This window comes from Phocoena sinus, chromosome 2 (assembly GCF_008692025.1).
Source record: "Phocoena sinus isolate mPhoSin1 chromosome 2, mPhoSin1.pri, whole genome shotgun sequence".
Classification (NCBI taxonomy): Eukaryota; Metazoa; Chordata; class Mammalia; order Artiodactyla; family Phocoenidae; genus Phocoena; species Phocoena sinus.
Window position 1 is genome coordinate 145,111,755 of NC_045764.1, and position 12,028 is coordinate 145,123,782.

General features: G+C 56.4%; 1 protein-coding gene across 22 annotated transcripts in view; it reads right to left on the reverse strand.

Annotated features, from left to right (window-relative positions):
• The window catches only part of ACTN1 (actinin alpha 1), a 101,912-nt gene extending 90,698 nt beyond the window's left edge, over positions 1-11,214 (reverse strand). For 7 of the 22 annotated variants that reach the window (XM_032621256.1, XM_032621239.1, XM_032621243.1 and 4 more), the window contains exon 1: positions 10,686-11,070. In XM_032621256.1, coding sequence (XP_032477147.1) covers positions 10,686-10,790 — 105 coding nt within the window. In that variant the 5' untranslated portion in view covers positions 10,791-11,070. Of the gene's footprint in view, positions 1-10,685 lie in introns of all 22 variants that reach the window. The other 15 variants (XR_004348275.1, XM_032621255.1, XM_032621248.1 and 12 more) reach the window with 12 other exon arrangements.
• Between the last annotated feature and the right edge of the window lie 814 nt (positions 11,215-12,028).

A 12,028-nucleotide genomic window follows, 5' to 3' on the forward strand; every position in this document is an offset into this window, starting at 1 on the left:
TCTCTCTCCATCCTCAAACCACAGGCTGTGACATGTGCACATTTCCACATGGGACATGAGGAGAAAGAGTCTGACAGTAACAAGTCCCTTCCCACCCACGTGCAGGACCTGCCACCACCCCTCTTCCACGATGGAAAGCCAAGTTCCATTAGGAGACCTGCCTGAAGGGGGCCACCCACCTCACCGCTCCCTCCCCTTGTGTCATTTCACCTACAGATGATTTGAAAACAGAGCCCAGCACTGCTCCGTCGGTTATAATCAGCTTTGCCGATGGCTTTTAAAAAAAAAAATTTCAGGGCTTCCCTGGTGGCGCAGTGGTTGAGAGTCCGCCTGCAAATGCAGGGGACACGGGTTCGTGCCCCGGTCCGGGGAGATCCCACGTGCTGCGGAGTAGCTAGGCCCGTGAGCCATGGCCGCTGAGCCTACGCGTCCGGAGCCTGTGCTCCGCAACGGGAGAGGCCACAACAGTGAGAGGCCCGCGTACCTCAAAAAAAATAAAAAAATAAAACTTCAGGCCCCCAAAAAACGCTCCCCTGTAAGCCCTGGCCTCAGATCACAGGCCCGCAACCACGCTCCACAGCACCAACCACCACGGAACAGTAAACACAAGGTAGGGGAGGCTCCCTTCCCTTCCCCACCCCCATCACTTTTCTGCCCTCAGCTGAACCATTCAGGGCCTTTGATTTAGACCCTTAGCTGCAAGGTTCAGAGGGAAGAGGGGGCAGGAAGGGCACTGTCCTCCCCCCAGGGCTGTCCTCTGGCCTGGCCCGCGGCGCTGAAAGCCAAAAAACGGCTTACCCCAGCCTAAGCCCCCAGACTTTCCCTCATCAGCTTTCTGAAGAGCCTCAAAGCTCAAACCAGAACCTCCACCTTTGTGTTTCACAAGCACAGGCTTCTCAAACCAAAATAAACACTGAGCCTCAGCTACCTGGTTCAAAGGGTGCTAGGTTCCCCTGGCGACCAAACAAAGGGGCCGGCAGGAGCAGGTGAACCTGAAGGAACCCAAGCAGCAGAGGAGGGGACGTGGTTGAATTTCATAGCGGGGGAGCCAGTCCCCAAAGCTGGGAGCAGCTCCAGGAGAGGCCACCAGGGACCTGAGTCCATTCCTGCCACCTACTCCTACTGAAAAGTGGGGAGAAATACAACTAGAATCCTCCACTACCTTTCCAACCAAGAAAGGGAATTTCGGAAAGGCCCACACCCACCCCTTTAGCCTCACAGACCCTCAAAGACCTGGATTCAGAACCAACTCTACCCCATTCAGGTTGTGAGAGGTAAAAGCACTCCCCCTTTCTGAGCCTCACTTGCTCTGTCTATGAAATGGGGATAAGGCCTCCCAAGTCTATTCATCATGATGGAGAGAAAAACCATATGTGAAAGCATAAATGTTAAAAATCATGAACCATATGATGAGTACTTGGTTATATTCCATCTTGACTTGTTCCTTATTTCATTTATATCAGCCATGCATCAATTAAAACGTAACCTCCAAAATAACAAAGGGTGAGTCTGTACTTACGGTTAAGGGTGGAGTTCCAAGGTCAACCTGCCTGGGTTCATTCATAACCTGGCTTATTACCTGGTCAATCTTGGGCAAGTTACTTAACCTCTCTGAGCCTCAATCTCCCTATCTGTAGTAACAAGGGAAATAAAAGTACCTTTCTCAAAGGGGTTTTTGACAGATTGAGATAATCCAAACCATGCAACCTTCAATCCATGTGAAATATCAGTCTTTTTACTTATTTGGGGAACCAAGACTTTCTTAATAAATACTACTGGCTGGTTGTTGGATATAAAACAGACAACTCTCCTTTCCAGCCTTCCTTCTCTCATCTTCTCTTCCCTTCCCTGAAGGTGGATAGTGTTTACATTACCTCCCACATCCTGGGCGTGTGAAATGCTTTAAACCAAAATGAAAGGTTTGTTTTAAGCACCAAGGGTACCGCCACCTTCATTCCCAGCCCCTCTCACTGTGAGCCTTCTGGTGTGAGCCTGTTATTTTATATCTCTAAGCTCAAGATCTTCATCTATCAAGTGTGATCATCCCACATGCCTTACAAGGCTGTGGTGACTGTTAAATGAGACCGCAGAGAACACATCCACCACAGAGGCCACGCGCAAGCGGGGTTTCTCGACATCCCCCTCCCCAACACTGTGGGTGACAAGCCTGGAGAGGACCCCACAACCTCTCAGTGAAGAGTGGATCCCAGCCCAGAAGTTGCCCGCTGTAGCCAAGGACCAAGCAGGCGGTTTCCAGGGTAACAGCATCTCTGCAACTACTCCCGCTTTCTATCCTCGGCTGCCTTTTATTCTCCTCCCGCCTCTGTAGTGGGCTAAGTCACCTGTTCCCATGATTGCTAGGCAACCTCTGAGAATGGGCAGATGCCTCCTGGGGTAGGACCCTGGCCCTGCCCTCCCCTCTTCATGCCTCAGGCCCTGGGGCAAGCTGCCCCACTTGGACCCCCCCTGTTAACCCTGGGGATGGCACAAGGTGAGAAGCAATCCCAGGCCAACAAGGCAGGTGCCATGGGACTCGGCCTTGGAGAAATGAGGAAGGTCACCCGTCCTCCCCCCAGCCCAGCCTTCTGTCCGCCTGTTCTTATCGGTGATCTATTCTTAAGCAGTTATTTTACTCTTCTCTTCTCCCACTCACTCACCATGAGCCTGTATCCCTGACCTTAGCGTGGGCTCCCAAGTGAGAGGAGGAGGAGTAAGGATGGAGAGAGCTCACCTCTAGGAGGTGGGATGACAGGCAACTGTCATTCTCTTCTTATATTAGCATTTTCTGAGGGTTTTTAAAAATTGAGATATAATTCTTATACCATCAAAGTCACCCATTTAAAGCCGACAGTTCAGCGGGTTTTAGTATATTCGCAAGGCTGTGCAACCCCCACTGCTATCTAATTCCAGAACGTTTTCATCACTGGGTTTTGTCTTGTGTATGTTTGGCTTTGGTTAAATTGTTCCTAGATTCGCAAGCATTTGGTTTACAAGCAGGAGAGCACAGTTTGAGCAGGCAAGTCGGGAACCACACTGCCCGGCCACGGACCCCTGCTCCACCTCTCGCTCACTGTAGGATCTTGGAAAAGTCATGCGGCTGCTCCAAGGCAGTTCTGTCATCTGTCAAACGGGGTAACGGTATCCCCCTCGCAGGATTAGATGTGTTAATGCACGTAGACTCCTTAGCACAGGGCCGGATACTTAGCCCATGCTCCGGAAGGGTGAGCCGCTGTGGTCATTATGAGAAAAAGAATTTCTTCAACTTAAAAAAAAAAAGAAAAAAATCCAGTCCTGTTCCTGGCTCAGCTCTCGGGCTGCCGGGATGGCCACTTTCTGCTCACTTGTCTGGGAGGGGCTGGAGCTGGACGAAGGCCTTGCACCATTTGGGGTGGCTGAACAGGGCACGAGGCTGGGGCAGGTGGGGGTTGTGAGTGTTGCCCGCGTGGCTTTGAGGCCAAAGGGTCACTACCCGGGACTCACTGCCTTGCACGGCAAGATCCTGCAGGTAATCCCCAGCCAGGACGTGATGGGGGGTGAAGGAAGAACTGGAAAGACAATCAGGAGAGTGCCTGACCAGCCCTCTCCACGCCGTTACCCTCCACCCGCTGAGGTGGGAGGATTCTCGGGCCCGATGCTCGGCCTCAGAACCAGCGAGCAATCTTGGCCATGTGTTAAGAGGAAGGTGGGCTCCCAGCGTGGCTCTGAGGGTCTCCTGTCCCCGCCACTCCCCAGGTGCCTGGCGTCAGCCACTTTGGGCAATTAGAACTTAGCAGGACCCTGCCTTGGCCGATGGAGACAGCACCCGGGGCTGAATCCCGAGTCCCAGCAGGGTGACCCCGTCTGACCAGGACTAAGGAACCAGGCTACGGGGGCTCCTCTGCCTGCCGCCTCTTAGCCGAGACTCCTCTGGGGAGCTCCAGACTGGACTGGGCTTCCAGCATCCCAGGTGAGTAACTCAGCCCAGCTCCTGCGGCCCTTCCTACAGTGATGTGGGCCCACTGACCACACTCCGAGGGGATAAAAGCAAGGCCCTGGGAAGGCTCCCTGACACCACGGCCCTGGGCCGCACGCACACCAGGTCCCAGGAGAACCTTGGGCGGGTCGCACATGGGGGCAGCTCAGGTGGCGTTGGTCCCAACTAACACCACACCTGCGCAGAGGTGTGAGGCTCCAGAGCCCAACCTGTGAGCCGTACAAACAGCCTGGCCTCTCGGGAAGGTGACAGGTAGGCTCTGGGAGGGGCACAGAGAATGGGGGGAGGAGGACAAGGACGGAAAACAACGGCAGGGTGTTCCCGGCCTGCAGGAAGCCCCACAGGACGACTCACTGCTGCCTGGGCTCCTTCCAGCCGTCTCCCTCTCCCCTAGTACACACACACACACACACACACACACACACACACACACACACACACACAGACACACACACACAGACACACACACACACACAAACACAGACACACACAGACACACACACACAGAGACACACAGACACACACAGACACACACAGAGACACACAGACACACACAGACACACACAGACACACACACACACACACACACACACACACAACCTAACTGCCAGGGAAGGGGGAGGCTTCCCAGTAAGACCTTTCCTGTCACCTCAGGCAGCAGTGGCAGCTCCTGCTCTACAGTGGCCAATGCCACGCCCCCGGCCGTGACTGGCGTGGCCTGGTGGGATTTTCTGTCTTTCTGGTTCCCTCTGCACCTAAACTGTCATTTCCACAACCCCACATGGGTGGAGCATCTGATACCTAACAGGGGTTCGATCAGCGCTCACTGATTGACTCCACAGGAGAAATGGTCCATGTTCTCACACTGTGAAGGGGCTAGAAGGTAAGGAGCAGAGACACGGCTCTTCCCTAGAGACACACAGTAGCAGGCCTGTGGCTGGGTCCTGTCTCAGGCCGCCCTACCCTGGCAGGGCAGGAGGCACCAGGTCTCATGTGACAAGTCCTCCAGCCAGGTTTGTGGTTTGTGGCCACTGGCCAGGCGCCCAGCCCCAGGCCTTCCTCGAGAAGCTGGAAAAAGGAGGCCCAAATCCCAACCACAAATCCCAAACGACAGGACGCCCATTTAGTTTGACCTCCTCACACAGAACCGCCCCACAAGGAAGGTCCCGTCCCACAGAGCACAGCCTTGGCAGCCTTCCTCAAGAAGTCAGACTTCAGGAAATGAGTTTCCTCCTTTTCCCTTTGAAAAGGCTGTATCCTACAAGCCCATCTCGAGTGACCAGCAGGCCCTCAACGTCTCATCATTCCTCAGAACTGGAAAGTCTGGTTTCCCCTGTGCTCCGGGCACTCTCACATCTATCTGTCCAGGGCAGGGAAGGTGGCAGCCTCCACCCACAGCCCTGATGCTCTAGGCCTCGTCCATCTCTTCTATCTCTCTTTCGGGCTCTGCCAATCACTTCACCAACCAGTGGGGCACCAGTGCTCAGCGCACCCATGTGGGACAGGTTTCAGAGAGGAAGCAGCTGTAACCGGTCCTAGAGCAAAGCAGGGCTGGGTAAGCAGCTGGGGTTGTGGGCCGGACCCAAAGAACGGCCTCAGCTAATTATCAGAGGGGGCTGAAGACATTCTAGAATTGTCTCTTTTAGAGGAAATCCATTCTCTGAGGTCATTTTACCTGTATTACAACCAGCTGACAAAGTTTTTAAGCACTTCAGCATTCATCTCTTAATCCTGGATACCCAGGGAAGTAGGGAAAGGGTAGGCAAGGGATTCTATACCATTCTATAGGTAAAGGTACTGAGCAACCAGAGAGGTCACGTGACACTGAATGAGCCAGAGCTGACTTCGGGGCCAAAGGTCAAGGACAACACAACTCCCACACCGTTCTAGTCAACCTGGTCTCCTTCTGAAATGGGTTTATATACTACATCTTATCCCAGAGCATCATGGGTAAAGGCCATAGCAAATCTGGTTCCTCAAAATAGTTGAGCACTCACTATATGCTAGGTGCTAGGTAAATGATTCACCCAGGATCACACCACTAGTCAGTGGAGGGGCCAAGACTTGAACCCAGTGTGCCCAAGAGCATGTCCACCTGCAGAGGTTGGAGCTGGGGTCCAGCCCCAGGATGGGGTGTTTTATCTGGAATGTAAAGCATTTCATCCCAATCTCCACCCCCCTGGCCCGGAGTTGGGAGCCAGGCATGATGCCATTTATCCAATTGTTCGCATCATTTCTGGACCATGTACAACAGGCCTGACTCTCTGACAGGCAGAGCACAGGACAGGCTGGGTCCCTGCTCCCATGGACGCTGGCACGGGAGTGAAGCAGGAAGGAGTGGAGAACACTGGGGCTATGAGGATGGAGTCGATGGCCAATTCTCTCCTCTTATCTCCACCAGGCATCACTCTGGCTTTAGAAGTCCTAACCTCCTGCCTTCAGGGTAAGCAGACGTCCCACTCCTCCCCAGGTAAACCCACCCACTTTGCAGTCCTCCATCTTGATCGGTGGCCTTGGTAGCTCCTGGGATGATGGTCTCACAGTCCAGAAGCAAGTGTAAACAAAGTGGCCTCTCTTCCTGCCACATCCCCTGACAACCTGGCTTGACGTGGGTACAGAATCAGCATCTGGGCCTATTTACAACCACCTTCTTTCACCTGCCAGGGCCGCCTCTCTGTTTGAACTTCCATCAGCTCAACAAATATTATTTAAGGTCCTACATGTTAAAAAAAAAAAAAACAAAAAAACAGGGGTTGGCACCTGTGGGAATACACATTAAATCAGAGCCTCTAGGATTTAAGAGGGAAGAGAGAGAATAAAACTGAACAGCAGGGGGACTTCCCTGGTGACGCAGTGGTTAAGAATCCGCCTGCCAACGCAGGGGACCACGGGTTCGAGCCCTGGTCTGGGAAGATCCCACATGCCACAGAGCAACTAAGCCCGTACGCCACAACTACTGAGCCTGCGCTCTAGAGCCCGCGAGCCACAACTACTGAAGCCCACGCACCTAGAGCCTGTGCTCCGCAACAAGAGAAGCCACTGCAATGAGAAGCCCACGCACAGCGACAAAGAGTAGCCCCCGCTCGCCACAACTAGAGAAAGCCCGCGCACAGCAACAAAGACCCAACACAGCCAAAAATTAAAGTTAATTAATTAATTAAAAAAAATTGAACAGCAGAAGCTGCCATTTTACATATTCTCTGCTGTCAGCCCAGCAGGGGGGTATTGGAGGCTGAGAGAGGTTAAGTTAACCTGCCCAGGGCCACAAGCCTGAAAGTGTAAAGCCAGGATGCTACTCAAATCCTATGCCCTCTCCAGCCCACCTGACCCTGGGCATGCATGTGAGTGCACACACAAGGACGTGGGTGAGATCCACGTGAGGGAATAAAGTGGGGACTATGGTCATCCCCCCAAAATGGGCATTCAAACCTGGGGCCCCTAGAAAAGGTGACTTTGGCGCTCAGCCTCCAAGATCAGAAAGACTGTGAACGCCGGTAAACTTCCCCAATCCACTGCATTTTGTGTCTGGAGGCAGGGAGTCCAGCATGATGAACTCTGCACTGAAACATTCTTTGAAGGGACAAGCCATGGCCAACCTGAGGCAGGTTCTTGAGTCATGCCTGCTGCCTGCACGAACTTCTACCTACATCTGCATCAGCCTTACCGTTTGCCCATGAAGTCATTTAATCTGATGCCTGTTAAGAGCCCCGAGGGGTGGGCAGGGCAGGCGCACGGCCAGAGGAGGAAATAGAATGGAAGGGCCACAAGGACAGGGACCTCGCCTGTCTAGTTCACTGCTCTACCCTCAGCACCTGGAACTGGGCCTGGCCCAGAGTAGGTGCTCCAAAAGTATGTGCTGAAGTTTCTAATAACATCTCAGAGAAGTGAAAATGACTTGCCCGAAGTCTCATACATAGCACTGATTGTACCAGGGCTAAAAACAGGGTCTTCAGCCTCCCACCCAGTGGCCTTTGTATCCCATGGCACTGTGTCTTCTTCCTCCCCGCCCTCACCCCCAGACTCACTCTCCGGCCTGCATCTGGAATGGTCGGCCTCTGTCCACTCGTTAACTCTGGTCCCACTCAACCCTCACCTCCCATGGTCAGCAGGGAGGGTGTCAAAAGCACCAAGTTACTTTAAGTCTGATCCTCCACTTGTTGTACCACTTTATATCCCCACCAGCCCTCTGAGAACTAGGGGAAATGTGCAGAAACTGAGAGGTAATAATTAATGGCAGGAAAAAAACAAACCCACCAAAGCAGGCGTTGGCTCCTCTTGGTCCGAGATCTTTGCAGGGTTGGATGCCAGACCCAGCTTTCCGGCCTCTCTCACCCACAAGGAACAAGTGAGGGGAAGCTGCCTGCCCAGAACGCGGCCGCATCCCAGCCCCACCATGCACCCGTCAGGACGCTGGGCTGGTTACTTCCCCCTCTGCCCCTTGTTTCTTCATGCTCACGTGTGCCCAGCTCACAGAGCTGTTGGCAGCAACAACTGAAACAACATATATGATTAGAAGAGTGCCTGGCACACATCAGCCAATGCCAGCTCTTGGAACTGTTGAGTTTGTCCCTAGATAACCAACTTTCCCAGGTGACCCTGTTCCCACCTGGCTGCCCAAAAGCCTGGTGCACACCCACTACCACCCAGGTCAGGGTTTTTGAGTGTGAGTGCATGTGTGTGTGTGTGTGTGGAGAGAAAGAGACTTCTATAATTTTTCTCCCCAACTACTTTTAATATATTCATTCATTCATTTGATAATAATGAGTACTGTGTGCAGGTCCAGTGCCCGGTGCTTAGTCCCACAGTCCTTAAAAGGACCTAATTCCTAATTCTTGGGCAGTCCTGTCACTCCTGCCCCACCAGGCGCACAGTAGGTGTTAGGCAAACAGGAATTTTTCCTCTTCTACTACCCATGGAAGATCCCAAGATATCCACCACTTCCTAATCCCTAATTCCACTCCTCACGTCCAATTTAAAATCTATTCTCAAGAAAGCTGCACCTTGCGGGGGGGGGGGGGGGGGGGGGGGGGGGGACGGGGGGGGGGGACGAGCCCCACCCTTTCCCGCATAGGAATCTCCAAATCACTCCCTTCTCGATTTCACCAACAGCCCAACTGACCCAGGAGATAAATCGGGTGAGGGAGGACTCACCTCTCCCCCAGCTCTCCCAGAGGGGCCGACAGGAAGAGGGGGAGGGGTGTTTAAGCAACTGCCACATGGCAAAGAAGTCAGCTCGAAGCCGGGAACCCTCGGATGCGGCCACAGAGGGCTGAGTCCAGGAGAAGCCAAGACCCTGGAGCTCAGGTCGCCCGGCTTCGGGAAGCCCTTTGTGCGCGTGTTTTAAATTACCTCTTCTTGTCTGATGAAGTGAGTAAAAGGGCGCCGTTTCAGGGCTTAGGATTCCTGAGTGAGCTAATACAGGATGCCTTTGGCTGAAAAAAAACTTCAGTCGGCTCCCTAAACTCCCCCCCTTTTAAGTTTAAAAAAGGGAATGAGTGTTACCATTTTTGGACATGAGCTTTCTCCCTCAAGCCCAGCCCTAACCGCACTATCCAGAGGGACGCGCCATCCTGTCCCCCCCCCCATTCCCAGATCAGCAGAGGGGTGGAGGTGGGGGGTTGGGGGGTAAGGAGGGACCGGATGGGAGCGGGGGAGGGGGAGGGGGTGTTCAGGGTACGTGGCCGCCTGGGGCAAGAGCTCACCGCTCAGGCAGGAAACAGGGACAGGGCTGGGGCGCCCTCTCCCCCACAACAAGAGTGGGTTGTGAACTCTTCCTGCCACCGGCCACTGTGCCCGGGTCCCATCGCCAGCTCCGAGCCCAGCGCCAGTGGCGGAGCGCGCCCTCGCACGCGGCGCTTGGGACGCGCCTTGCTGGCTAAGCATGGAGCCCCAGTGACTGACCCCAAATATCCCCGGAGACAATGCCTTGCCCTAGAGCCCCTCGACTCAGATCAAGTTGCCCAAATTCGCGATCTCCCGGGAATGAGCGGGGGTCGGAGAGGCAGGACGCAGACGCAAGTCCATCTCCGCTCGCAGCTACCAACCACTGAGTTAAGCAATAAAACGGTTTGCCGTCCTGACCCCGCCCCCCCCAGGGCCCGCTGGGGAGCTCGCGTTTGCCCCCGGGTTCTCTCGGCCCCAACCCCATTCTGGCAGGTCCACCTCCAGGCAGACCCAGAAGAGGCTGCCAATCCCGCCGGCGCCCGCTTCCCCCTCGGCCTGCGGGCAGGGGCTGGGAGGACCCGTGCAGCATGTCCCCTCCAGGTACCAAGGCGACCCAGGAAGCGCGCTGCCACCGCACGCCATACGGAAAGGCGGTCAAGGGGCGGGGAAGGGAAGGGAAAATCGATCCGGAGCTAACAGCCACCAAGCCGGGGACTCAGCCCCAGCCTCCCGAGCACCGCCCCTGCGTCTTGCCCTCCCGGGGCTGGTGCGATTGTATAGCCGGGTGGCCTGGATAGCCCGCCCCAATGCGACCTGCCCGCCGGCGGCCCCACCTCCCCGCGCTTGGCCTCGGCGTTCGCGGGCTCTGGGACCCGGGCGCTCCCCCTTCCGCCCCGCGCCTGTAACCCAACACCCCTCCTCGCCGCGGCCGCGCATCCCCCGCCCCCGCTCGTGCGCGCCTGGAACCGGTTCGCAGCCGGGCGCCCAGAGCCCTGCGGGCGGAGTGGCCCGGGGCTGGGGGCTGCGGTGGGCTGGGGCGGTTGCTGACCTTTCTCTGCTGCTTCTCCCAGGCTGGGTCCAGGAGCAGGTCTCGATCCCAGTCCTCCTCGGGCTGCATGTAGTCATTGGTTTGCTGGGAATCATAATGGTCCATGATGGTGAGCGCGTGCTAGGGGCTGGATTTCTTCCTCCACCTTCTCTCCCGGCGGCGGCTGCTGCGGCTTGCTGCCCCGGCGTGGGGAGGGAGTCGGGGATGGGCTGAGCTGGGCTGGGCTGGCGGGGCCGGGATAGCTCCCCTGCGCCCGGTTCCGCCGCGGCGCTGCTCGCGAAGGCGGCTGCTAGGGGCGGCGGCGGCGGCGGCGGCGGCGGCAGCGGGTCGAGCTCGCTGACTGCCTGCCTCAGGCGGCCGCTCAGACCTAATCTCCACGCACACTGAGCGAGGCGGACACACTGGCGCTGCGGGAGCAGAGGCGGGCGGGGGCGAGGGGAAGGGGCAGAGCCCTCCCGAGGTTCTCCATTGGCCAGGCCGAGTTGCCCAAACTTCCCCCCATCGCCTCTCATTGGGAATTCCTGGCATCCGTCAGCCGGGCCGCGGCGCATATAGGTGGACTGGGCGGCCCCCTCCGGGCGCGCACGCCCCCGCCCACTCCCCGGGTTCCCACTCCCCCGCGGCTCATGTGACACCAGCTTAAGCTGAACGGGACCGAAGCCGGGGGACGCCTCCCCGAGCTCGGGGACCGAGCGGGCGCGCGCTCGGGAGCCCCAGGAGCCGCCGGGGGATTGGACACTGTCCCCGCCGACACGAAGGCCCCGAACTCCGGCGCGCCGGCGTCCTGTGATCCCGCGCGCGCTCCAAACCCCAGAGTGCCAGGAGCTGGAGAACAGATCCTAGGAAACCCGAAAAGCATTCCATTTTCTCCTTCCCAGGGTCCGGAGAGGTCGGCACCCAAGGAAGGGGGGCGGGAAGTGCCGGAATGGAAAGGAATTTCCTGGGAATTTCCTGATTCTGCCGCCCCGCCCCGCCCTGCGCGACCCCGCAGACCCCTGCCCTCCCGGAGCCAGGTTTCTTGCCAGCCAACTGCGCTCAGAGGCCACACAGCTTTCCCGCCTCGCCGCGGGGTCCTTTGCCGCCCGCCCTTGGGCTCAGGGGGTATGTCGCTCAGCTTTCCGGGATCCCCTGCGAGTCCCCGCGGGCTGGCAGGGCTCGAGCTACCCTCATATACACCTCGGCAGCATCCCGATAATTCCGAGTGATCTACCTACGCCACGTCCCTCCAACACACACCCCTGACTGATGGAGAAACTGAGGTTCAAAGAGCTGAGCTTAAAAAGGGTTTTATCAGGTTCTCTGGACTCCACAGGCCAACCCTGTAATCTTACGCCTGACAAAGC